The sequence below is a fragment of the Phymastichus coffea genome, unplaced genomic scaffold (assembly GCF_024137745.1).
Source record: "Phymastichus coffea isolate CEN01 unplaced genomic scaffold, Cenicafe_Pcof_1.1 PCOF00043, whole genome shotgun sequence".
NCBI classification, from domain to species: Eukaryota; Metazoa; Arthropoda; class Insecta; order Hymenoptera; family Eulophidae; genus Phymastichus; species Phymastichus coffea.
This window is the reverse complement of record NW_026706854.1, coordinates 476707-503536: the sequence shown is the minus strand read 5'-3', so window position 1 is coordinate 503536 and position 26830 is coordinate 476707. Positions and strand designations below refer to the sequence as shown.

The following is a 26830-nucleotide window of genomic DNA, read 5'->3' as shown; positions in this document are numbered from 1 at the left end:
CAACTAGAAGAACGATAGCGAGAGAGAAAAGAAGATAGAGAGAGAGAGAGAGAGAGAGAGAGAGAGAAAGAGAGAGCGCGCGCGTTTCGAATAAGACATTACACTTACAGCAGCAACTAGCTCGAGCTATTTTCCTCGGAGGATCGATTTAGGTTAGACGGAAGAGTGAGAGAAGGTAAAAAGGAAAAGCCGGCTCTCGAGTTCAATGGATTTTAGCAGTTTGCGAGGCTATCTCTCTCTCTCTCTCTCTCTCTCTCTTCCTCTCTCCGGGGGGCGGCATCATCGTCGCGCTGACTCCAAACCAGTTTCTCGTGTTTCACAATCTCCCAGTGAAACAATCGAGCGCATCTCTCCCTGCTCAGCGCACCTTGCTTTTACTCGCACACGTGCAGCGTGAGAGTCCCAAGGGAGCTTTATTGCGTTTATCGCTTCGATAAAGAGAGCAGAAAATCATTTTAACAGCTTGTCAAGCTTTAAAAATCTATTCAGAGATACGGAGGCTCGTTCAAGGCTTTGAAATACTTGATCGGGTCACTAGACACGAGAATCGATTTCCCTTTACTTTTGTTCATCCCGGCAAATTGCGTTTACTTCTAAGAAAAATTCCTTTACATCGCGAAAACTATTGTGAAAGGGCAATATTGGATTTTCAGGTAGGCGTTGTACCGTGGGTAAATTGATATTATTGTACCCTTTTATCAATGGCGTCAAGCTTTTGCCGTCGCTCGGATGATATTTTATTCGCTGATTTATTCATTCGAAGAAAGAATAAAGGCTGCGAGTCTCGTGATAATTCCCCATCAAAAATCGCTCCTCGCGTGACCCGGGAGAAGCTATTCCGCACCAGACCCTTATGTTCGTTGGGGCCAAGTTTTACGATCGCCATCATTCAAGTAACTTCATAATAATGCGCTGTTATTGGACTTGGTGGAAGGACATTCGATGGGAATATGGAAATTAAGCGTTGCGCGGCCGCGGCACAATTTTTCCGTCGTATTTTACGAGCGCGATAAAAGAAAAGCGCATACATACGTGCCACGGCTGACGCGTTCGTTATACCTGAATTTATGCGAATTTTCCATTCGAATAATAATTGGCTCCGAGTGCGAATGATAGTATACATATATGGCAAGGTATTCATTAGCTGGGTGTTCCAGTGAAATTCAAAATCAAGATATCAGCCGAAACTAAATCGCTGAGCGTTCGACCGCAGCAGTCCGCGCTCGTTTGCCTGGAAAATGCTTCGAGGAATATGTATATATAGGCGCGAGAGGGAGGCAGAGAGCGCCGACGAATTTGGCACCCAACGACGAGCGACGAGAGGAAATCAATTGTACGAATAGTCATATAGTTGATGCTGAATTATTAATTGAAAATTTCACGATTGTTCTACATAGCTTCGAGGTTCGCTTTATGAATAATTCCATGTAGCGCTGGCATTCGACTACGGATGTAGTTTCCGATAAAATCGAGTCAACTGCACGTTTGACAAGAATCAACTTGCCAAAAGTTTTAGTATTTCATTTGTGTACGCTCGCGGAGAGCGCACGCCAACGACCGACAATAGCCACGCGAGTGACGAATTAATCTTTCGCGGAGAATATTGAGGGAGATCGAGGGAGATCGAGGGAGATCGAGGGAGATCGAGGGAGATCGAAGGAGATGGAGGGAGGAGGGCTGCGACAAGAACTTGCGTATGTTTTGAAAAGTAGCGCAAGTAAGACAATGACTCGAAATACAAACTAGTTGGAAGGCGCACAAAGAGCGGCCCATCAATAATAGACAATCAGCCATTGAATCGGCCCGCCTGGCCTTCTCCAACAAGTCCATCTCAATTAAAAATGTCGCTCTTTCTCCGTCCTGGCACAGCGTACAATACAAGATGAAGTTATCATCGAATGGTACACAGGCGCTTCCGACAATGGCAACTCGCGCAGTAGGAGAAAAGACCACCTGCACAATGGCCCTGCGCGCGGAATATAGCGTACATACACTCGTCTATATATATGTATATATGTATACGTATGCATATGTACATATATATATATATATATATATATATATAACGGCGAGAACGGAACTTATAAATCACTATACTATGACCTCGATTCTCCATTCTCCAGACTCTCCGATGTAATTTGGTTTTATCTCGCTTGCTCGCTGGCTTTTCCCTCCCGAAAATTCCGAGCGCCGGACGCACTCTCATACTTATCGGCGACATACATAAACAATGGGCTACCCAAGCTACAATCTTGCTTTGTCTACGTCTATTTTCCTCCTCGCACGCGTCCGACAGAAGGAAAAAACAACAACGAAAAATCGGTGCTACGTCACTTTTGCTGGCGTTTATTGCGTGTGTAACTGCCGCCTTTATTAGCCCCCCACGCTGGCTCGCCACTTTTATGTCACTTTTTTGCGTCCACCAGCTACCCGCAAGAAGTCTCTCTCTCGTTAGCAGCCTTTTTTTTCTTTTATATCGCTTGGATATGTTTCGAGCGGACCACACCGTTATCCTTCAATTTTACGGCGCTTCGGTGGCTCGATATCCGCGTATCCACTCACGAATCCACACTGCGCGCACATACAGCAACACGGGGGGAGAGGGAGGCTTTCGCGCGAAGAGGCAACACTGCATTGCGCGTACGAGCAAAAGCAGACGCCCTCGATGACATACGTTTGCCTGTTGCACGACGGCTTCGCGATTTCCAGGCAAAGAGAGAAAACCTTGAAGAGACTTATTTCTCGTTCTTTTTTTCGGCCAGCGCGCACTCCTTTGGTAACTAACTTTGAAAACTTATTCCCAGAGCCGAATAAACTTTTCTTCTAGTCCCGAGTCTTTACTTCCTTTCGCTTCGTGTTTAACTTTTAAACGTGCCACCCTCTAACTCTCAGTCAGCGATCCGCGGAGGTGAAAAAAGAAGAGAAGTTAAGGAGCAGAGGAGAGAGGAATAAAAAAAATATAAAGGTCAACAATGGTTCATTCATATTTCATACTCGCGACTTTTATCCCGTATTATCTAAATCTTACTAAAGAGGAAATTGCGCGTTATGGCCGCTTACATTTATCCGAGCATGAAATACGACGTAGCCTTCTACGTGTGAGTGTGCGTACGTGAGCGCGCGCGTGTGTATGTAGAGATGTACATTCTCGCGGGGAATAATTTCTTACCGTAAGCTATGTCCGTTTTACGCGCTCATATATTATTCCCGAAGCATTTACACTGGCTCTCACATTGTCGCGACGCCCCGATAAAAACCCCGACGTTAATAAACAAGAACTTTCTCTTTCTCGTTGAAAGGGAGAATCACGTGTACTCGTTCAATTAACGCTTTCATGCAGCACCCTTTTTCTAATAATATCGGCCTTTAAAAAACATTCAAGGCTCATGCGAGATTCCTTTGTGCATGTCAATGCCAACGGCAGACGCGTCCCCGCCGTCGCTCGTGCGTCACATACACATTTATTTATCGCGTCAAGCTGCATATATCTTGTAATTATATTATTCTGCTGGTCATATTTTTCAGTGGCGTACCGAATTTTCCACAATTATGACGTTGATAGTGACGACATTATGCTCTCGTTTAATATATATCCAAGCCTTTGTAATAATTATACCAGCGTGGTAGCGCTTTTGAGATTTGACACGCGAGATAATTAACGTGACGAATGGATTTCGTTCTCATTAAATACCAGTGTTGAATGACAGATGTTTTCTCGCGCTTTTAATTTTAATTTGTAAACACTGTCAAATATTTTATGCTTATTCCCGCGTGTTTCATCAATTAAGTTGTAATAAAATCTGCTCGTGCTTTCGTTTGCAAATGCATATATTTTCATTGCAGTGATTTGCATCCATGCAATTTGCTCGTTAAAAATATAAAATGCACGTTTATGGGTTTTTAATTAATTTCAGTGAAGAATGAGGCTACTAAGATAAATTAACATTATCATTCCAAAGTTAACGGAGACTATTATATTTAATGTGAAGCAGCAAAAGAATGGCACGCGCTTTTTTTATCTGATAATAATGGATCAAAAAGAAAAATTAGTGCTTGGCTCAAAGCGTTATATTTTACTCCAGAGTTTTTAAAGTCAAAAGTCATAATCGATAATGCAAAAATGAAATGAGGTCATAAAAAAAGGGAGTGAAAGAGAGAGAGAGAGAGAGAGAGAGAGAGAGAGAAAAAACAGCGCAGGTAGGCAGTATTTGACGTAGCAAATCGACAGTGGGCTTCGGGGGTTTAAAAGCGCGAAAGGTTTACGGTCGTACAGCACACAGCGCCGGCTGTATACATTATACGCTAAGCGCGCTCGAAAATTGAAAAGCCTGCAGTATTTCTCATGGTCTTTCTCTCTCTCTCTCTCTCTCTCTCTCTCTCTCTCTCTCTCTCTCTCTCTCTCTCTCTCGCTTTTGCACGCGCTCGTGCGAAGATAATAAAGAAGAAAGAAAATAAAGCGGAAATTACGGGGGCCGGCACAGCAGCAGCCAGCAGCAGCAGCAGCAGCAGCAGCAGCAGCAGCAGTTTCGCTCCTACATGATTCCGAACGAAACACACTGCGTCGTGATTTGTTTGTCTTGCAGGACGTTAATGGATCACACCACCCTATACACCGACTCACTCCTGCGCAAAGTGTTTCTTGCGCTCCGACACTCCCTTATACCGTTTGCCGAACCCAGCTATGCTCCCAGACTTGCTCGCTCTTCTCTTTATTTCCGCTCCATTATCCCTATAACGTTACTATCCGTTGCGGCTTCATCCTTTCTAATCAATCGGAATTAATCTTTATTTACATTTCCTTTCGCACGACACATTCCTATTGCGTCTAATTGCTTTGGCTTCGCAAGTTACGCGGATGTATTACAAGATGCTATTAATTCATCGACAGTTAGGTCTCTTATATCAAAAAGTCATTATATCAAATCCTCTTTAAGATTACAATTTTGAAGATGAATGCTTTTTTATACTCACATTAGGAAGCGATGTTTTTAAGAAAATATTACTTTTATTATGCGTTATTACGTGTTATTTATGGAATTATTTCATCAGAATAAAACCAAACAATAAACGGGAATCGAGTAATTACTCAGAATAGAACCATAACGAATCTTTTAATGCGGCCAAATTGCGAAATATCAGAGGATATATATTGACAGGCAGGCGAGTGAGAGCCATATTTTTATGAACGAAATTAAAGAAATTATTTATAAAAGAAAAGTAACGAATCCAATTCGGCCAGTGGTAATACATATTCTCTATACGAACAATAAGCGTACAAGGCAGAGAGAACATAGCGGGTGCCGTTATCCCATCCATAAAAGCCGAATAACGAACTCTTGTGTAAGATATGAGTAGCAGCATGGACCACGCAGAACCCAGAGCCAACAATATAAATTTTCAGTGAGCATTTGTACGGGGGGGGGGGGGGGAGAAACAGAAGAGTGTGTATAGCCTATCACTCAAAAGCTTTTTCAAGGATCTATATTCACGAGAGCCACTATTCCACAACGAACTCTATTTTACATACCGCTCGAGCTATATATGCTTGATGTCATTGACGCAAGCTCGTCAGTTTCTAATAAATGCAGTTTAACAGATATATATTCACTGTTTGATTGACGGCAACAGAGATTTCTATTGGATATCGATCTACTGTCAGAATTCCAATTCGATTTGTTTATTAATTGTGAATACGAATTATGTCGTTTTTTCTATTCGATAGAATTTTTTTTCAATGGCATTATAGTAGTCAACAATTTTTTCCTATCGTTATATTTTTGAATTGGCTAATACTATTCAGTAACAACGTATGACTAACTGAGAACCGTTCAACTAAGAACATCCACCCCTTTCGATGGAATCGGTTCAGCAATTCAAAAATATACATGTTCGAAATTCTTTTATTTATTTTTTTTAATTCGAACAAAAAATAAATTAAGAATGACTCTTAAAGTAATTAAGTGTATTCTTAATGTTTACTAATTATATATATATATTGCGCATCTCATTTATCAATTAGTTCGCAAGTTAACCTATAACTAAATAAAATAATCAAATTGTAAATGTGCAGTTACTGGTACACTCACGCTAAGGATTTGAATCTGACCCTAGTAAATTTTGGTATGTTTATTGTAAACATTGTTTAAGCCATAATTTTTACTAGGTATTTTAACATATATTATTACATATTTTAATAATTAATATAACATATTTGTTATTATTTGTTTGAAATGTTTTAATATCGTCGTGTAAAAATAATTGTGGTCAGGGTAGAAATTTCATAAAAAATTTAATAAACATGATAACGAGTAGAGTATGTTCGATTATTATTACATTTTGTAATTATAGCATATTTGCTATAAAATATGAAAGTCGAGAGATGAAAGTTTTAATGATCAACGATAAATATTTGTTTCTCTGGAAGCCTATCGAACAATCACCACAAATAGGGTCGACCAGGAGACACGCTTGTGTCGTTGCATTTTCTCGTCTGTTCAGTCGACTGTGCAACGGTATCGCAGCTATACATAGCACACTCACAGTCGAACAGCGCACTTATCTCAATTCAGTGGGTGTCGCGCTTTGTTGAAGTCCGTAAATACGCTGGCAGCTCGCGCGGCGGCAGGTATCGGCAGCACATAAATAGCTTCTATACCTATAATAAGCTCTTGCGGGCGAGCTTTCTGTCTTTCGGGAAAGCGAGCTCGATCCAACTGCCGTAAAAGCGCGAAACTTGCCGGTAGCGCGAGCGATATCGCGATCGGAAATCCCGGTGATTCGAGTAACTTGGCTCGCGCCGACCGTATTTTTTCGACGAGAGGCAAGTCGATCGCGTCGCATCGGCAAGTGTCTCTCTCTCTCTCTCTCTCTCTCTCTCTCTCTCTCTCGCTCTCTCTCCTTTTTTATTGATCCCGACGGTCGAGGCACTCGAGTGCCACCACTCGACGTCGACGACTTATTATTGCGCTCGTCACCGGCGCGCCGTGCCCGCGCGCCGAGGGACCGAGACCCAGGGTATTTGGTATATATCGCCAGTAGCGGCATTCCGCGAGACGTGACGAGATTAATCATTTCCCACGGCGACCGCGTGCGCGCGAAAATTCATCGCACTCTCGCGGCCGATGATATCCAATTGACCGCGACAAACGTACCCGGTCGTGTCGATCCTGCTGCGCCCGACTTCCATATCGTCCACGTTTCACGTGGATGCTCGTCAGAGGTGCGCGACAGACAACAATTGAATGTTATTTTACTTTCTTTATTGCCAGATGGAGTACTGTGCACGACCATTGGAAGGAGCATCGGGAGAGCGCCGACGGCGCGTATGCATCAACAAGAACAAGAAGGCTTCGATGCAGATCTAATCTCAAGTTGCCGACAGTTTCGTCGCTTCTGATAGGGCACCAAAGCATGGTCCACTGCTCTATCGATCGTCCGTATAACTCGGTCTAAGAGCATATCAACGGCTCCGCTCACATTCTGTCCCGTCGCAGCGCTCATCTCCAAGTAAATCATACTAATCAAATAACACATTAAAGTTTCTGACAATCTCTCGCTTCGTCGAGGCGTTAACGTTCGGAAGTGAATCCTCCGCGAAGAGGATGGATATTAAAAAGTGATCATCAGCCGAGACTTTGAACGTAGTATTATAAAGAGACGAAACATTATTTTTGCAGAGGTATTAAACTGGGTTTACGTAGCTGCACTATAAATAGCAATCCGATCGGAGCTTTTCACGGAGCCTGACCCAGTTTAAAATTTAATCTTGAATTCGAAAGAGATTTTGACGTGAAACAGATAAAGCTGAAGTGCACGGCGCCGCGTAAGATCCGCTTTATTATGAAGCGCAAACGAAAATCCACCGAGCATTCTGGCGTTACTTGCGTAAGAAGTAATGTTTACCAGAGCAGGTAGGACAGCGCGAGGGGTCTATTTAAAAAATGGTCTACGGAGTGAGAATTAATGGTAGAGCAAAACGGGATTTCGCGAGCGCGAATCACAAATGAAAACACGGGATCCGGTTTTGCCGCGCAAAAACCCATTAGCGGAACTTTTGGCGAGAAAGCAAGTGACATTAGCGCTCGCGACATATCGGTCAGAGGCATTAATTTCCCGTAAAAGTGGAGAAAAACACGCGGCGGCCCGGCGAGCTCCAAAGGAGAGAAGAAGCAAAGCCTCGACAGTTCTCGAGAAAACGCGATCAAGTCTGCAAGAAGGTCTGCAAAGAAAGCAAAGCCTGCCGTAGCAAAACGCGACGAAATCGAGCTTCTTCTCGCGCTGCTATTCCTCAAGGATCCTCATTACATTAATCTCTCGTAGCGGCTGTACGTACTTGTGCTCTTGGGCCAGCTCTCGAGCCTGGATCTCGCTTATTACTCGTCTGTTGGCCAGGTCCGACTTGTTACCGCAAAGAATGACGTCTGGCTGTTCGCAGTAGGCGTGCATCTGTGTGCCGACAATTGCAAAGCGATATTAGGCCCCGCCGTATATAGCTCGATAGCTCGTTCGTTCGTTGGGACAGGATGCGAGTTAATGTTGAAATATGCACGTAGAATCGGCGTGCGGCCAAAATGCCAGCCGGCTAATCAGAACGAGCCTTTTAGAGCGGAAAAGCCCCTTGGCCTTTCCGAGCACGTATTAAGCCGCAATGTAATTAGCATTGTTATCATGTTGCTGTTTTTGAGAGAGTCAGGCTATCCTGCATGCACGCGCGCCCACTTGTAAACTTTGCAATTGAATTTACTCGAGTATTCCACATAAAATGAAAGCGTTTTACGACTTTACAACTTGGCTAGAGCAGCGTGTTCTTATGAATCACTTCAAAGTTGGAAAACTCGGAAGGCTCGTTCCATTATCCTTTTTCTTCGCGATTAAAACAAAAATCCAAAGCCATATACCCTGATCTCTTGCAGCCAGCCTCTTACGGCCAGAAAGGACTGTTCATTTGTCAAGTCGAACACCAGAAAAAAGCCCATCGATTCGCGGTAGAAGCCCGTGGTTAAGCTTCGGAACCTGCGCAGAAATTGAAATTCACGATAAAATAGCCACACAGAGATGCAACAAACACCGGTCGCGTATTTAAGTGAAGGACACAAACGCAGTCAATCGAACAAACGAAAAAACGACCAGGAGTGCACTGGCGTTTGGATAAAGCAATTTATATTCTTTACCTTTCTTGTCCAGCTGTGTCCCAAAGTTGTAAACGTACTCTCCGAGTTTCTCCTTTCGATGACTCATACACCTGCGAGCGAAAAACAATAGAGCATGAGTAAAGAGAGCTGATATGAAAAGTAGTCGAGCAGAAACAACTGCTAAAAGCGATTGAGCGAGTGGCAAAGAGAATAAAAGGCCGGCCAGTAGTCAACAAAGTTAATTTCGACAGAAAGAATCTGAAGAAGTATGAAGCTGGAGAGGGAAGCATTTATCTCACAAGTCGCTTTTCCTTAAAGTCGATGCCAACGGTGGAATGAAAGCGCGGATTAAACGTGCCTTCTGTGTAGCGATATAAAAAACTCGTTTTTCCGACGCCCGAATTGCCGAGCGCGAGAAACTTTAGCAAATAATCGTAATCCATTTCCGGGCGACTGCTGCACCCGGCGACCTATTTTTTGCTTTCTCTCCTTCCTTTTGCTTCTCCCAATTGAAATCTGCGAGTCGCACAAAAAACTTGCGCGCTTGCGATCGGCGCCCGATCCGTTGTATTTACGTGCTGCGAGGCTAGCTGTTAGCCCGCGGCGCTTTGCACGATCGCTGGACTTGTTTCCCTCTATCGTCACACGAGAAATAGGGTTTCGAACTAAAGCCTTGCTGCTCACTAAGGCATTTGGAAAAGTCCAGGGTGACGAGGGATAAGCCGCGCTTTCAAAGGTTATATATTCGTATCAAATGCGATGTGTCCGCGGCGGTCGACACTTTACGAACTTACTATTTCACAAGCTGCGCTACGCTGATAATACTGTCACTTCATTTAAATTCGTACTTTGCGCGCCATCTGCATCTTCAAATTTCAAGTGCGTCAATCAAATGCAGTACTCTTCTGATAATTCTGTCTGTTGACGAACAGTTTGTTCTTACGGCAAATCAAATTAATTGTCAAAAATTTTAAATATAATACGAGTAAAAACTATTTTTATAGATTGTATCATTCACGCACTGTTTTTAATTCAAAAGTTGAGCGGTTCAACAACTTTTATATATAAAAATATTATTATTCATATATGTTTGGTAATATATTGTCAAGGAAATAGCTAGTTTAACTTAAAACGCGTTAAAAGAATACATAACAGCAGATGCCTTCCTATAAATAGAAATCGCCATTCGAGAACGTCGTCTGCTTCATATCGTAAACAATTCCGTTACTTCGTTCCAAACAAACATTTTTTTCTAGGAAAAATAATCTTTAAGTTATTCAACCAATCTACAATTATGTCAGACGATGAAAAAGTACAAGTTAACGTTGAATATTGGTAATTTATATTGAAACTTTACAAAATTGAATAGGTTTGCTCACGCATAACCTTTCTTTGTATTTCGGCTTTAGTGGAACGTGCGGCCATGTGAAACAATTTATGGACATAGTTCAACAAATTCAAGAAGCTACACCTGGCGTTGAAGTAACTGGATTTGCGGGAAGACAAGGTATGATAGTACGAGAAATGATCATAACAAATTTTAACACAAAATTTTTTCGATTATTATTACATCTTGATATTTTATTCATCTTTCTAGCATCTTTTGAAGTGCATGTTAATGGAGAATTGGTTTATTCAAAATTGCAAACCTTAGCTTTTCCCGACTTTAAAGAAACAACGGAGATGGTTAAAGGTGTAACTGAGGGTAAACCTATAACTAAAATTATAAAACAACAGCCAATAACTTGTGTGATTTCTTAATTAAGATATATTAAATTCAAAGAGTCATACAAATTTTGTTATAATATCTATATAGCTTTGTTAAAGCGTTTAAATAACATTTATTTTTAAGATATTCATATTTCATTCGTTCAAATGATTCACAAAATTACAAAAAGACTGAACTATAATTATGAAATAAAAATGAATCTTCTTTTAAAAATTATTGTATATTATTCCAACTATAAAACTTAATTTATATCACAATGCTCTGAATACTTGTATTTTTAATTTAGTGATAGAATAATCTATCACCAATTTTTAACACATCATTTTCTTGAAATTCGTTAACTAAATATATTCCAAATTTGAGTTTTCCATGAAACTCTTCCGCTAAAGTACGCAACGGTTCTATAGTTTTCTTGCCAGTCAATTGATCAATGCATACCATTTGACATCTAGTGCAAACTCCTTCAACCTATTATAGTAAATAAAGGTATTACATATGTAACAATTCAATGTTCACACCAAAAGGAATAGTACATTACGATACAAGTGCAGGAAAGTGCAATTTTCAACGCACGTTTTCTGCCGAGCGTCCGGAAAAGACGCACTTTGCGCACGGAGTATCGAAAAAATAAATACACACCTTGAAGTGACAATTTCCAATCTTCACTTCACTCCATTTCGTTTCTTCAAATGCTATACATCCGTCAACAATGAAATTTCCTCGAAATCGATGTAATAAGGTATTTTTATCACATTCCAAATCTTCTTCAATTTTATCACTTAACCACTGAATGCTAGAGTTGTTTATCAAAAGATATTGACTTTGACTTGCAAAAGATAGTTCTGGTTTATCAACTTCTAGAAATATAACATCAAGATTATAAAACAAGCTACCTATCAATAATTTTATTAACAGTTTAGATCTTTAAAAATATTACTTTGCAAAACTGCTTCACATTGCCTCACTAGCCTAAGATTAGGCCTTCCTAATGCCAAACTGAGCCATTCAGAAACTTCTATACCACAATCAATTCCTTCAACTTTATGTCCACAGATTTTACCCCTGCAAATTTTACTGTTACGGATTTGATTTAATTTAAAAATCAAGGGCACATCTATAGTTGGCATGTCTAAAAATTAGAAATAAGAAGTAAAAAATTAAATGCTTCATATAATTTTGATTTCAAACAAAAAAACATACTTGGATAATTCAGTTTCAAAACATTATGTTTCAAGTCGACGACTGGCATCAATAAGCATAGTTTAGTTTCTTGTTTTTGTGTAAGACAAACTCCTAACGATGTTACAATCATCCACTCTCGATCGTATTGCAATCCTTTTGACGTCACTTTCCAGCAATTTTCAATTTCGTATGCTCCGCATGATTTCACAGGATAAATAAATACTTTGGATAATCGAGGGATTGCCTTATCGTCGAGAAAATTTGAAATAATATTTTGAGTAAAACATATTTTGTTTATCATATTTTCATTTATAACGTCGATCAACGACTCGTCTGCTGTAAACTCGCGGTTTACACTATTATTGTAACAGCCTATTGCAGCATGAGCTTTATATTTCACGCGTATTTTCTCTTGGAATTCATGCCACCATAAAGGATATTTTATAACTTCTTTTCCTTTCACGAAACATTTTCTGATCATTGTGAGAATTGTTTTTACATCGCTTATTGTTGACATATATCCAAATGATATTCGAACAGCGCCAGTCGGTTTACCATCAATTAAGTCGACCGTACCGCCACAAGTATATCCAGTGTCGTAATTTTTTAAAATATCAATATCAGAAAGATTCATATGTCGTTGACAAGCTCCCGGATTGCAAAAACATCCTGTACGTAAGTGAATTTTATGCAAAGCAGCCATGTTGAGAACTTCCATAAAACCAATATATTCTTCATTAGCTCTTAATATATTGAAAGTCACCACTCCACCCTGTATATCTATATTTTCATAGTCAGTGTCAGAATATAATTTTACAACTGGTGCTCCATTTTGATGATGCAACATAAGTAAAGATTTATATAAGCACCGTGCTAAAGAAAATACATGCAAGGATATCTTGGGCATAGATATTTCAGATAAAAGTTTGAATCCATACCGAAGTGAAATGATAGTTAAAAAAGAAATTGTTCCATCTTCAAACCTGAAAACAATTCCTATGTTATTATACTGTAATCATATAGAAAGTGAGACAGAAAAAAATGTCTTACCTTTCATGCAGGATTTTTCTATTGACATGGTACATTTTAGAACTCAAAGCTAAATTAACTGTTCCACCTCCATAGTATGTTTTGTTTAAAATACCAGCACTACTATTTTTTACTAGGAGAGCTCCTATACCAGTGGGATAACCAAACAGTTTATAAAATGATAGACATACAAAATCTGGTTTGTATACTGAAAGATTCAAATCATTAGTAGCTGCAAAACTTGCTGCATCTAGCATAATAAACCAGTTAGACTCATTTCCTACGTAAGAATTCAAATATCCAGATTTTACTTTATCAATCCAACTTAAAGGATATTTTAATCCTGAAAAGTTACATTGGGCGGAATACACAAATAATGAATTGGATTGTTTTTCAATTGAATAATTGCTATCGAAATTCTGCTCTAAAATTCTGTATGCATTTTTGTGGTCAATACAAACAACATTAGCTCCTTTCTGTAAAACTAACTCCCTCATTCCAAGTACTGATGTGTGATTATCTTGTAGATAAACAAAATTTCCATATTTTCCATTTGACTCATTTTGTGTAGTCCTAAAACTAAATGTTTCAGCTAAAAGTTTTAAAGAAGCTGTGGCTCCAGATGTAAAAATAACACTGTATTCATCTTGCGTTGTGTGGAAGTGATCTAAAATACTGATGAAGATTGATTTGTGATTAATTAAATAATTAATTACGTAATTTAATTATATAGTTATCTAATTATTCACATGTATCGAATGTTGTCAATAGTTTCCTCCGTAATATTTCCATTAACTCCATGGGAATGAGGATTTGTGTACAATGATGTCAATAAATCGTCCAAAGATTCCTTAATCTGATTATCAGAATACAGAGTACTACCTGCGTGATCTACGTAGCACTCACCTATCAAATTATGATAAGATATTTTTTTTAACATGACACAAACATGTTTGTTAAGTTTAGTCAATAAAAATCAATTAATTATTTATATGCATAAAAATTATATATAATACATAGATTATTAAGTAATTAGTATTTAAATTTAATATAAGGTTGTCAGAATCACTATAACAAACAAATAAGCATCTCTATTTTCGATATGTAAAAAAAATAAAAAATTCGTTATGTGAATTACATTTAAAATCAGATGATATCACTGTACCTTTTATCCGGGAGAATTTTTGCTCCAAATTTCGATGTGTTTTGTCATCATAAACAGGAGTGTACGATAATTCGTCCATGTCAGTGAATAGCCAAACACGGTATGCTGCATGCTGAGATTGTGTAAGGCTAGTGGTTATTTAACTTGTTACTCAGTAAACTTATCTTCTCGTAACTTCCAGCACCAATTTCCATTCAAGCCTTTCACAAGGATATCATTTTTTAAACCTGCACTCATTGTGTAAATCACAGTAAGGCATAGATGTCGGAAGAATAGTGCATAAATATAGTTTTTTAAATTAGTTCCAGTAATGTCGGTAATTGAAGAGAATCATCAGATGCGTCAGAGATACTGATTTTTAAAACGCCTCATAAGTATTTTTTAATTGCTTGCTTTGTCACTATTTTTTACACATGCACAGTGGAGAATAAAACTTTATAAAAATAAGCAAGATGAGAAACGTGATATGTATAGAACTGCGCAAAGCTAAACTGCTTCTGTACTATATATATGATATAAAGAACTGCGTTAGCAGTTGAGTATTATCATACTACATTTGATTTCTAATAGATGGACATAGCTGTATTATGTGGACTAACATTGACCCACAAATATCTGTTTAAGTAAAAATGTAAAAAATTTATGTAAAATTCAATTATCATTTATTACAAATGTAACTGAATTATAATAATTATTGAGTAATTTGTTTGATTATTTTATTTAAATTGACTAAAGATTTAACAAACTAACATTTGTAATAAATTATTGTCTTAAAAAATATACACTACTTAGCTATCCACTATCAATCTACAAAATGTGTTGTACTTATAAAATTTGCTCTCTTAGATACAAGCTATTTTGCAAATAGACTGATTGATTTTAAAAGATAAATGCATTAAAATTGTTTTACATTGAATGATTTATCATTTATAGACAATTACTTTTACGAATAAATAAAATAAAACAATATATTTGGTGGATAAAATGGAAAATAAAAAAAATTCACGTAATCATGAGCATTTACGCAACGATGGCCAGAGTGACGAGGTGGCCGAGTGGTTAAGGCGTTGGACTGCTAATCCAATGTGCTCTGCACGCGTGGGTTCGAATCCCATCCTCGTCGATCTTTTTTGTTTTTCTTTTAAAAATCATATGTAATTTATAAATACATGCTTCAAATGTAACACAGCGATATTTAACTAACTTACACATGCTATAATTTGGTTTTTTTGGAATGTTTGCATGTCTAAGTAAATAAAAATTACAATGTTAATAAAAACTAAAATTCCTTGGAAAGATGTTTATTATAAAATATTTTATCATTCTTAATGTATTTATTAATTCTAATTATTGTAATAAAAAAAATAATTTATACACGTTGAGGCCCCGGGGGGATTCGAACCCCCGATCTCCTGTTTACTAGACAGGCGCTTTAACCAACTAAGCCACGGCGCCCTCGTTAGACCGGTAAAAATTAAGCACATTTATAAGTTTATATTTCCTAAACAAGTTTTTATACCTTTATAATTTTATTTTATCAACACTTTAAAAATCAATTTTATTTGTTTGAAAGTTATAATTTCGTAAATAGTGTTTAAAAATAACAAATATATATTTTTGTAAAACGTAATACTAATAAGATAAATTCTACTTTTATTTAATGAATCTTGGCTCTGTACTTTATTTTTATTTTGATTCGTCAACAAAAACGGTAATTTTCTTCTTTACTATTTATTTTTTGATCATCATATCTGAAATATGTGTTAATAATTTTTACATAAAGGCTCTGATAAATGAATTATTTCTATGGTACTCACAAATCGACTATAGAATGAGTAAATTAAATGATATAAAACAAAAAACATCGATAAGAGAGATATATATAAACGCGGCCGCAAAGAGTGTCATAAGATTTAGGCAAAACAGTGGAATACAGGAGTGGGAGAAAGTTCACGGTGATAGAGTCGCCGAAGGATCAAATGAACAAGGCAGTTCGTGGCGTAGCGCTGGCGTGTACAAAGCATAAGTCACAGTAGTGTTTTAATAATGCTCTTAATTTTGTTTTTCAATTTATTCATGAATGTATAAGATACTTATACATTAGTAGTTTTATAAAAATATTGATAAAAATATAGTGGCTGTATGAAAAACCAATTTTCTTTCATTTCAATTAACCGATTTAATATCACTGCTCATTTCGTACTTCAAATTGATGTCTGGATTTTTATGTTCTCATTTCAAAGTAATTTATTCGGTTTCGTTAATAACAGCAATTTTATTACAATGAAGGTATAGTATTATATGAATATTGATTAAGCAGAGTCTTCTTCTGTAACAAAAGTACTGTAGTAGAAAAGAGAAAATATAACAAAACGTGTGATTTTGCACGAGATGTATAGCTGTTGCGATCTTTTTATGGTGTAACTTTGTTATGGATTTTGCGCCAACTTTAGCAGTTATATTTCAAATTGCGAAATATTATGTCAGTTCCAAGTAACTTTCTTTAAAAGAAATATGATCATTTTGTCCAGTATAAAATAATGCAAGGCGATTTAAAAAAATCCGGTGGATATCAGAGATCTTGAACAATATTTTCAAGTAGTTCAAATTCTCAAAAGAATCTGAAAAACTTGCATGAAAATCTCTCTACGTGACTATGTACAGTAAGTTTTGTGGCTGGCTTACTGCGATACTCGAAATTTTGTAAACGAGAGAGTGAGCGAGAATACGCGCGCGGAAAGTGATGCTCGTAAAATAGTTGGATGCCGCAGTGACTTTATGACCGGGCCTCGTTGCCGCACGAATCAACTATCCCATGCAAGTCCATATACGCATTGCCGATAAAAAATTTTCTTTGAGATATAGAGCTGAATTTTCTTTATCTTCAAATAGTCCAAGTATGCATGTTATCTTTTCTAATGTATAGAGTGTATTTCTGCTGACGAGTTTCAAATTATGATCAAGTGTAAACCATTTTTATATTGATTTTATTTAGTATTTTCCAAAAAGAGCCAATAAAATAGTTCACTGCATCTTATCAAGAGTTGTATAAGATTTTTCGTTTATATATAGTACATACGATACAAGTACGTAAAGTTCCTAACAAGTTTCTAACAAGAAAGTAGAGTGAATAGGCGCAAGGGCGCAAGAGGAGAGGAACGCCACCTCGATAAAAATGGTATAAATTATAAATCAATCATATAAACATTTTTAATCATAATATCTACCAAAAGAACGAAATTTATTTATTTGATGAAAGTTTCATTGGTTTCATTATAATGAATTACCCCCCCCCCCCCCCCCCCAGCCTTTCATCGCCACGCTTCACACTTACAATCGCAATACACAGAAAACTATGTAATATACTATAAGTCGAGTCAGCGATTAAGCTAACACCATTATAAAGGGTCATATTGCAACCTAGGTGCATTATGCTAAGCCTTGTCTAAAAATATTAACTAAATTCGGCTACATGGCTTAAATTTAATATTACAATTTAATATTCCAACCGGTATTAAAAAACAAATAAGCTACAAATAAGTACGAGAAACTGGCACTTTGTGTTGTACAATTGGCATTGATAACGTAAACATTTTGCGTACGCTGTTAGAAAAAATGTTTAATTATTCTACTTGTACTTGTACATCGAATTGACGTGGCTTTCCAGCTTTCCTAGCGTATTCCACCAAACACGACATACTTATTATCGGTCTTGTTGAAAGAAGATACCAAATGACTTTAATCCAGGATGATAGTGATTTATTAAGAAAAAGCTTTGTTTATAGTGAAGAAAAATATGCCTATTTATTTTGAGTAAGTGATTTTAAATTAACACCTAGATATATGATTTTTGTTTATTTTCAGTCAGAAAAATACTCTATTGTTCCGCAAATGATATTAATATAGTTTATAATGCCATCTCTTATACTTGGTATAAAAAGAATTGTTTTGCATTTAGCTTAATTTGATTTGAAATTAAGCGTAGTATATTCTTGAATAGTTTCATTGAAATTCTGATCAAGTAATTTCTGTACAACTGTACAAGCTCCGACTAAGCAAATAAGGTAATACTGTTATCCGTGAATTCATCGGAATATATACTGCGTTAGTATTGAGATTAAATAGAATTGAAATTGAGACTCTGAAGAGCCTATCGTGCCTCGCATTAACGATGCATGTTCCTCATAAGCTAAATCAAGTCTCAAAATCGACTAGACGCTATCTAGTGTATACTTACTACATTGTTGTATAATTGTGTGTCAAGGTCGGTATGAAGCTTACGAATTGCAGATATGGTAAAGTGCTGGAATCTGTCGTCAAATTAGGTGTTTGGAATTGTGTTATTATTGTTTGCATAACTACGGACGGTGACGCTTATCACTGTCTTGAACTGTATATTAAAAACAATTGTTTTATTTGCGTAAGCTCTGGATAGATGATATAAAAGTGGAACGTTATTTGTGTCTTGTATTATGCCGAATTTGTGAAAACACATGAACATATGTGGTGCAATATAGCCAGATCAGCTACAGCAGATTTGCATTCGGAGACGATTGTTGTAAATTTTTAAAGGATCTTATTATCAACGTTTTTTTAGATTTGTGAGATAATCGCGCCTCAGTTTCAATATGAATATATTTATAGGCGGTATGTTCGCTATGTTATATATATATATATATATATATATATATATATCTGTGTTTCTAATAAAATGTTTGTTGTTTTCGTATCTGTATAAATGTAAAAATGCTTGCAAGCATAAGCGTTCGAATTTTCGAAGCTTTTCTGTGGCAGCTGCATTTATATTCCACCAAGTGGGAGCTGCATACCTTATGATAGGGCGTATCAGTAAGAGTTAGCAGATTATTTTTGCTTCTTTTGAGAGGCTTCTGTTAAAAAAGATATTGGAATATCCTCTAAATGCGTTTTTCGCTTTTTTTGAGCTGAGATTTTACGTGTGTGTTAAATCGCAATAAGTCGTCGAGTTGTACAGCTGTATTTCAAGGTTTGTTTATGCAGTACTATTACTTCTTTATCATTGTCGCTCATTTTTTTTGTGAAAGTTTATTATCTGTTGTCTTTTAATTCTGCCTAGGAATCTGAGAGGTCTATAGAAAACAATGTTTTCCTATTTGAGTTGGTTGGGTTGAAGATTCATTTCATATATTCTTTACTCGTTTCATCGATAATTTTTTGCAAAGTTTGCTGAACTACTTTCGAGCTTTCTTGGGCTATAAGCGCAATGTAATCATCTGCATATGTTGCCGAGTATCTATTATTGTTAGTATTCAGGTGAGAAAGATTTGGAATATGACTCGTGAAAATATTAAACAAAATAGAGAAATTAACAGTTCCTCGCATAAGGCCCTCAATTATTTTAAAGATAATAGGCTTTGTTCATTCCAAGTGACAAACGATCCATTTTTCGTCATATGCCAGATCAGTTGGATAAGTTCCATCGGATATTTTAGTGAGTACAAAATATAGAGTAATCCGGCTATCCATACGGAGTCAAAGGCCTTTTCAAGGTCAACTAAGCACGCGCCAACTACTTCACCTGTATCTAAGTGCTTGTATATATTGCTGAGAATTTTATGGATGGCGTGTTTGGTAGAGTGGTTATGGTTATCCGGCATGATTTGATTTAGATTCGAGTATTTTACGATTGAAAAGTTAATTATACTTTTACACATTTGCTAATCGCGGGGGTGAGGCTGATAGTGTGCTTGCAGCTTTTTCTGAAATTTTGTCCATTTGGTTTTTTTTATACATGAACTTAAATTTCAATTGTGGATCTATTTTTTCAATATGAATCACTGTTAGGATTTTGACAGCTAAGAGAATCGCACGGTACTCACTATTTTAATCAGAGGTAATGAGTTTGTTATCTATTGCGTTGATAATTTCTAAGCGGTTATCTATAATGTCGAGATCGAGAAAAAATTATGAGCTCGGAAAGATCGCGGTGCCAGGTGAGACGATATGAGCTCTGCATAAAATTACTGCAAAATTCCTTGACGGCATCTGCACCTCTGTAATTCGGAAGTTTTGATCTGTTGAACGCATTTTCGAATACTCTTGCTGGGATAGGTGCAGTTATATTATTTGTTGAATCAGTGACTGTTACGTTTGTACTCTGACTATTCAGTGTAGTTACGTTTTGTATCGGTAGGGTAGCTTGCCCGTTCCGGTTAATAGTTGGACTTCTATCTTCTGTTTTAAGAGCTTTATTAATAACAGGAGTCACACTTATGGGGCGATAGCTATAGAGACTTTCATGAGAGGTATTTCTAGTAAAAACACAAGATAACTGTACTCGTATGAAATGTTTATTATTCGGTAGTTTGTTATTACAGTCGTAGGCAAAAGAACTCCCCGGCCGGGAATCGAACCCGGGTCTCCCGCGTGACAGGCGGGGATACTAACCACTATACTACCGAGGATCTGTTTTCTATGACGCTTAAGATTATTATAGAAATTTAGTTACAATTCACACCATAACTTTCCACGTAAGTATTCGTTGAATTCCATATTACTTATTATTTATGTTGTCTTTGTTGTGGCTTATTCAACCAATGTATAATCATGACAAGTACACATCATCAAATTATGAATATTGTAGAAATTTATGAATAACCATCCGAACTAAACCTGAAAACAGTAAAAATATCTGACCAATACATTTACTTATACATCTCATAAATTCATTTTATCTGGAAATATGAGTCAGAAGAGTCTTTGGTAATATTATACAGCTTTGACAATTATTTTTGTAAATTGAACATCAGGGTATGATACTTTATATCATCCAATTTGTTTGTCCTTTAACTATGATTAAGATCACCCTATAAAATGCTATTTTCAATTTTATATAATTTCATATTCAAGAGAAATAAAACAACGAATAAAAAATTTTCAGTTATAAATTAAAGTCCTAAACAAAACAAATCTTTTGCAAACTTCTAGGAGTTTCTGAAAATTCATTATTATTTAAATAGAAAAAGAGTACTTCGTTTCCAGACTAAGTAAATAATTAATCATAAAAATTACGTGTATGCGTTATAATTTCATTCAAAATGAATGTTTTGACCCCGACGTGATTTGAACACGCAACCTTCTGATCTGGAGTCAGACGCGCTACCATTGCGCCACGGAGTCGCTGAAATAATTTGAGCTAAGTTGGTCATTTAAGTTACCTGGTATTTTTCAATTCATTATTTCAGTCGTAAATCAGTTAATGAAAATATTAAGAATTGAATTTGAATCTTCTTAGAAACGTACACGTAAAGAAATTATTGAATAACTTTGGAAGAAAATTTCTTCGATATTTTCTTGTTGGAATTGAGCCTGTATTTGATAAGCTTAAAAAAATGATATAAACGAAGAAAAGGAAGAATTCGGTATAGAACTTGATGGCGCTCATCGGTGCGCTCTCGGAACGTCAAGATAGAATCGTAGACAAGAGAAGAGTATGTACGTGATGCGTGCCCACATCCCGCATGCGAGCTCCCTTGTATCAAGGGAGCATGAAGAGCTAGCTAGTGAAGCGTTCGTTCGGCGCGAGCAGAGTTTCGCGCGGGTTGTCTCACCGAGCCCCTCCTCGGACCAGGAGCGTATGAAATTGGTACAGCTCTCGCGCGCATTTCGCTTCGTTCCCGCCTTATGATATTCTGTCATACTTTGACGTTCGCCCGTGAGGAATTTTTTCAACAGGAACGCATGCACACACTCTCTATCCTAGCCGACGCCATTTCAACCAGTGGAATGGACTGCCCGCGATATGGCGACTTGAGATACACTCCAAGGTGGCGGGAGAAGGAGTAAGATCCCCACTTCAAGCATCTCGGCGATAATAAATTTTAGGGGAAAGCCATAACAAAGGCCGTCCTGGGCCTTCGATTAATGCTGTTGCGAAACGTTCGATATTCGCATGCGTGACGTATTGCCGGGGCAGTCAATGGCGTTTCTTTTATCGAAAAAACTTGATATTCAACGTTTACGAAGCGTCAGCAGTGGTCAGCCCGCGTAATGGTCTGTCGTTTTTGGGGAAAAACAGTGTCACTGTCCCGTCGCGACGCTAAAACCGCCTAACTTTCGGACTCCAGAGCGTAAAACGCAGCGTATTGGAGCGCTCGGGTCCACTAGAGGCGAGTAAGACAAACGAGGGCGCAGGCGGCAAGTGGTCCTGCCGAAATTTGGTAAGTCAATGAACCAATGGCAGATGGAAAGGGTGTGCAGAGGACCAATCGGGCGTCGCGACGTCAGTCGTGCGCTTAGGGCCCGCGCGGCTCTTCCTCAAAATTGTGTCTTTCCGATCCGCGGCAAACAGAACGTAGCGACAGGTGGCGCGACGTTGCCGCAGTCGCTCAGCGTGCCACCTTCCGCGCTATATAATCTCCTGCTATTCAGACGGTTAAATTGTTGATTATGTCCATTCTCGCAGTGAGCTGCATGAAAATTAGGATAAAAGAGGGGAGAAGAGACACGAAGGTACAACACTGACTGAGTGTCACACGCAATATCGGCAACTACGACATCCGTGTGTACTGAATCCGTCCCCCTTGCTTATGAGACGTTACGTATGTCAAGCATAACGAGTAGCTTGCTGTTGCGACCAGTTTTTGGTACCCGTTTTTCAGAGTCTTGTGCTCGGGTGTTGATGAATTTTGATAAACTAACTGTAGATTTATTTCTCTATTAATTTATTCATTCCTTTGAAATTCTACTCATTCACCATCTATTGATTTTTACAGCACGTACAAGACGTCGAATCCGTAAATCAATAACATAATGATCCTCGATCAACATCGTTTTTCAGCGTTGTCAGCTTGAATTAATGATTAATCATTTGCAATATGCTAATTGCAATGGAAAATCCAGCTGTGCGCTTGAGATTCGCATCGCTAATTATCCGGCCGCGGGTGGGGAAAGGCTAGCCGCAGAGGCGTGAACGAGCCAATCATAATAACGACCTCGCCGCAACCAGAAAGTACCTCCATTATCTATAATTATGTTGTGGTCGATCGGATTTCTGCGTTCCCATCAAAATTTCAGCGGATGCATTGTGATTCACACCAATGTCGCGCGCAAACTTTTCACACCTCGACACACCGAGGCGTCTTAATGATTAACACGGCGTAATCATTTAGGCTCAATCAGTCGGCGTTTCTCATCAGGCAAACATAATGAGGAGCCTGGTAGCCTTAAAGAGTCGCCAGATAAGGCTGAAGATATCGTGGCAGTGATTAAAAGTTAAGGAGAAACACGTTCCCGCGCGTGCACAACCGGTGCTTGCCGATAGCTACCAAGCGCGACGAGCCCCGAGCGCGCGAAATTTTCACTCGCCGCAAGCCCACGGCGACTGACAATCGATCATACGTTTATGCGAATTTGCATACAATGGGGTTCCCCTCTTCTCTTGACCTCTTGTGCTAATAGTCTCGATGCCTTTCCAATCACCTAATTGTAAGTCATTGAAATTTTATACCCATTGCTAAATGATTAGAGTAGACGAGAGCTTGCCAAAGAAAGTACAGGCTGCACCATGCGTCAAAATCGATAGATCTTATGGGACTAGATGGATGCTAAGTGGCAAGTTGTAAAGGAAAGAACGTGGATGGGGCAACACCGCTCGAAGCTCTGCGCTCCTGATTGAAGGAGGGGCTGAACGAGGCAACCCGCGCGAATTTTGCTTGGCTCGAATGGGAGAGGAGAAAGATTCTCTTTCATGCTCGCCTGTTACGTCGCAGTATGTATGCGGGATGTGAGCACAATTTTCGTTTCTTCCTAAGCCATACGAAATGGATGCGCCATTTTACGTGTGTCTCAAGTTAACTAATACGAGAGATTTTTTCTTCATAACCGTTCATTAACGACACTATTTATTCACAAATTCCAAGTTTCAACTGAACCGATGGAATTTCGTAAAAGTTTTAGGTTTACAATGAGATTTCTACGAAGACAAATACACGTGCAGAAGAAGTAAATCTAGAATTTATTAAAGCTTATACCGTCAATTACCAATTTTTCCAGTTACATGTTGAATTTAAGTGGAGCACGACACAGTTTAATTATCGTTGATCAGTATTCGGAGATATCACGAAAAGCACCAGTTTACCAATCAACATCCTGCAATAACAGAATCAAGATGAGAGATTCGTTATAGTCGTGCTCGCGACTGATGGAACAAAGGATTCTGAAGGCTGCGCATGGGCGCGCCTTCGAAAATATCCAGGGGCGTGGCCCGGGGTGGCATCTTTCGACCGAAAGCTCTACCAGGGCAGCACACCGTACTGGAGCCAGATTCTTTCTCGCTCTTTCCCTCTCTTGCTTTCTCGCCTCGGTGGGTAGTCTTTCGAAACACGCACATACATATATATACACACACGCACACACACACACCGGTTTATTATTATCCATCTGTCTTACTTTCCCCTTCGCGCGCCTCATCTCTCTCTCTCTCTCTCTCTCTCTCTCTCTCTATCCCTCCATCTCTCTCACTCTCTCTCTCTCTTTTGCACGCTTTGTGTAAGTGTATACATTTCGTGGGTTAAAAACGAGCTCAAGGGCCTACGGTTGTTTCTGCACACCGGGACCTTGACAATATGGGTAGGTACGGCGAGCCCCTGTGAACAACATTCGCAACAGGATCGCATTCGCGTTTAAGAGCTTTTGAATTGACCGATAACCAGGAACCTTCTTTTCATGAATTCGACCATTACATACCGACATTTCCATTGCTACAACGTCCGCCTGTAAAGTTTCGTTTTCACAAGGCTTTGATTTATTCAAATAATACGAGACTCATAACGTTTTTATCATAGACTAACCTAAGCTAATTTTCCTAATCCAACTTAGTCAATTTTACATCTCTAATGACTACTTAATAGTTTTGAACTGGAAAATTGGAATAAAAATAAGCATTTTGACGGGATATGTGGACTTTATGAACAAATGAAAATTATTGTTCTAAACAATTACACTGCACAATTCACAAATTAAAAAAAAAACTATCCTGTTTGAAGTTTTTATAATTCCAATTAAAGATATTTTTTGCTTGATAGTGAAATATTATCTTGATACAAATATATTAAATGCCAATACAGATGAATGTCGTAACAATAATGATTTAATTAAAGATTGGTACCCCATGACTATGTGTTTATGCAATAATAAAGCTTACATCTGTTTAACTGAAGCTGGTTCTAAACTGAAAATAGCTTTTGAGAAGCCCTTCCAGTATCTTAAAAGTGTGATCTTTGATTTTAGTTCTAAAAATTGAAAGAAATTCTGAATAAATTTCAGACAGTACGGTGCTCACAGTTATTTCCTCTGATCAAAAATTCGCGCAGCTGCAGAGCCGAGCACTGCGTGTGCACATGCGTAAGGCATCGTGCGCGCGCCGACCACTACATGTACACACCACATGTATACGAAAGAAAGAGAAGGAGAGAGAAAGAGAAGCAGCTCGCTCGGGAGCGCCGATTGGAGCCAGCTCTTGCAGACTGATGCCATCCTGTTAGGTGTGAACCACGGCGCCGCGTACCGACGCAACCCATTGGACCTTCGAAGGCGTCGCTATCAGTGTGTAATTTTCGCGGGGGCCGGCGATGCTCTCTCACTTGCAGCACAGCAGATTCAGCAGCGGCGAGAGACAGGCTAAGCACGAGGGGTTTGTGGGTCTGCCTCTGTAGAGCTCCGCGCGAAGAACGAGCACATGCCGCACGCAGTGGAAACGTTCTCTCGCGACCGATCAGCGCCACGCTCGCTCTCTTGTACGCCTGCGCTACTGCAACTCCGCCAAACGTGCCTCGCGTTATTCACCTGCGCTCTAGTTTACCGATGCGCGCGCGCATTCCGTCGTGGTCGCACTCATAGTGACTACAGGTGAGAATACGGAGGATTTCGCGATTGCGTTCAGGTGTGACGGACACGGTTATGGGCAAAAGGCAAAAAAATTATGGCAGCGGTGGGATTCGAACCCACGCCTCCGAAGAGACTGGTGCCTTAAACCAGCGCCTTAGACCGCTCGGCCACGCTACCCTTGCATCGTTTTGGCGCTCGTAACTGTCGAGCTTTTCGTTCGGTACCGATTCATTATTCTTTTCTTGATTGTGTATTTTGAAAAGTATTGTTTTGTTTATATAGAAATGTACTATATTAATCATTCTACTATACAAACAAACATATCAAATAAAATATTACAACAACGTTGCTCGAACTAATCAAGTATGAACATATATACCTATAATTGATTTCATAATATTGGCATGCTAAACCATTTTTCAAAGCAGTATTTTGTTAATTTTAGAAGAATATGTTAATATTATTGTATTCGTTCACCACGAGATACAGAGTATTTAAATTCCGTATATGTAACTTTTTAAATAAAAATAAACTGGAATCCAGCTTTTATATTGGTATCAAATAATGCTTAATAGTTTTAGTTCATGCATGTGTTACTTTTTTGAAACAATGTCTCAAATACATGCTTGGAAGGAGTATTTCTAAATTATATTTATATCTTTAACACCGACAATTGGAAATCATAAGTATTCCAGAAAATTTCCAAACGGTTGTCATTTTAATATTATC

General features: G+C 38.4%; 3 protein-coding genes and 5 non-coding genes across 8 annotated transcripts; 2 read left to right on the top strand and 6 right to left on the bottom strand.

The window, feature by feature from the left end:
* Positions 1 to 7244: 7244 nt before the first annotated feature.
* On the bottom strand, positions 7245 to 9893 carry LOC131664383 (ras-related protein Rab-27A). The gene is made up of 5 exons (XM_058935434.1): positions 9431 to 9893; positions 9171 to 9241; positions 8898 to 9012; positions 8333 to 8445; positions 7245 to 7516 (listed from the first exon to the last, which is right to left on the bottom strand). The coding sequence occupies exons 1-5, from the start codon at positions 9572 to 9574 to the stop codon at positions 7330 to 7332; spliced, it is 630 nt and encodes a 209-aa protein (XP_058791417.1). The 5' UTR covers positions 9575 to 9893; the 3' UTR covers positions 7245 to 7329.
* A 443-nt stretch (positions 9894 to 10336) lies between these two features.
* LOC131664384 (migration and invasion enhancer 1) lies at positions 10337 to 10892 on the top strand. Its single transcript, XM_058935436.1, has 3 exons — positions 10337 to 10466; positions 10541 to 10638; positions 10729 to 10892. The coding sequence occupies exons 1-3, from the start codon at positions 10426 to 10428 to the stop codon at positions 10890 to 10892; spliced, it is 303 nt and encodes a 100-aa protein (XP_058791419.1). The 5' UTR covers positions 10337 to 10425.
* Positions 10893 to 10989: 97 nt separating this feature from the next.
* On the bottom strand, positions 10990 to 14840 carry LOC131664382 (molybdenum cofactor sulfurase 3). The gene is made up of 7 exons (XM_058935433.1): positions 14237 to 14840; positions 13821 to 13977; positions 13093 to 13746; positions 12061 to 13025; positions 11798 to 11989; positions 11500 to 11717; positions 10990 to 11328 (listed from the first exon to the last, which is right to left on the bottom strand). Exons 1-7 carry the CDS (start codon positions 14313 to 14315, stop codon positions 11143 to 11145), a joined length of 2451 nt encoding a protein of 816 aa, XP_058791416.1. The 5' UTR covers positions 14316 to 14840; the 3' UTR covers positions 10990 to 11142.
* Positions 14841 to 15277: 437 nt separating this feature from the next.
* On the top strand, positions 15278 to 15359 carry Trnas-gcu (transfer RNA serine (anticodon GCU)). The gene has a single exon. It is a non-coding gene; the product is annotated as a tRNA-Ser (tRNA).
* A 258-nt stretch (positions 15360 to 15617) lies between these two features.
* Trnat-agu (transfer RNA threonine (anticodon AGU)) lies at positions 15618 to 15691 on the bottom strand. The gene has a single exon. It is a non-coding gene; the product is annotated as a tRNA-Thr (tRNA).
* A 4916-nt stretch (positions 15692 to 20607) lies between these two features.
* Positions 20608 to 20679, bottom strand: Trnad-guc (transfer RNA aspartic acid (anticodon GUC)). Its single transcript has one exon. It is a non-coding gene; the product is annotated as a tRNA-Asp (tRNA).
* A 643-nt stretch (positions 20680 to 21322) lies between these two features.
* On the bottom strand, positions 21323 to 21394 carry Trnaw-cca (transfer RNA tryptophan (anticodon CCA)). The gene has a single exon. It is a non-coding gene; the product is annotated as a tRNA-Trp (tRNA).
* A 4802-nt stretch (positions 21395 to 26196) lies between these two features.
* Positions 26197 to 26278, bottom strand: Trnal-aag (transfer RNA leucine (anticodon AAG)). The gene has a single exon. It is a non-coding gene; the product is annotated as a tRNA-Leu (tRNA).
* Positions 26279 to 26830: the final 552 nt, after the last annotated feature.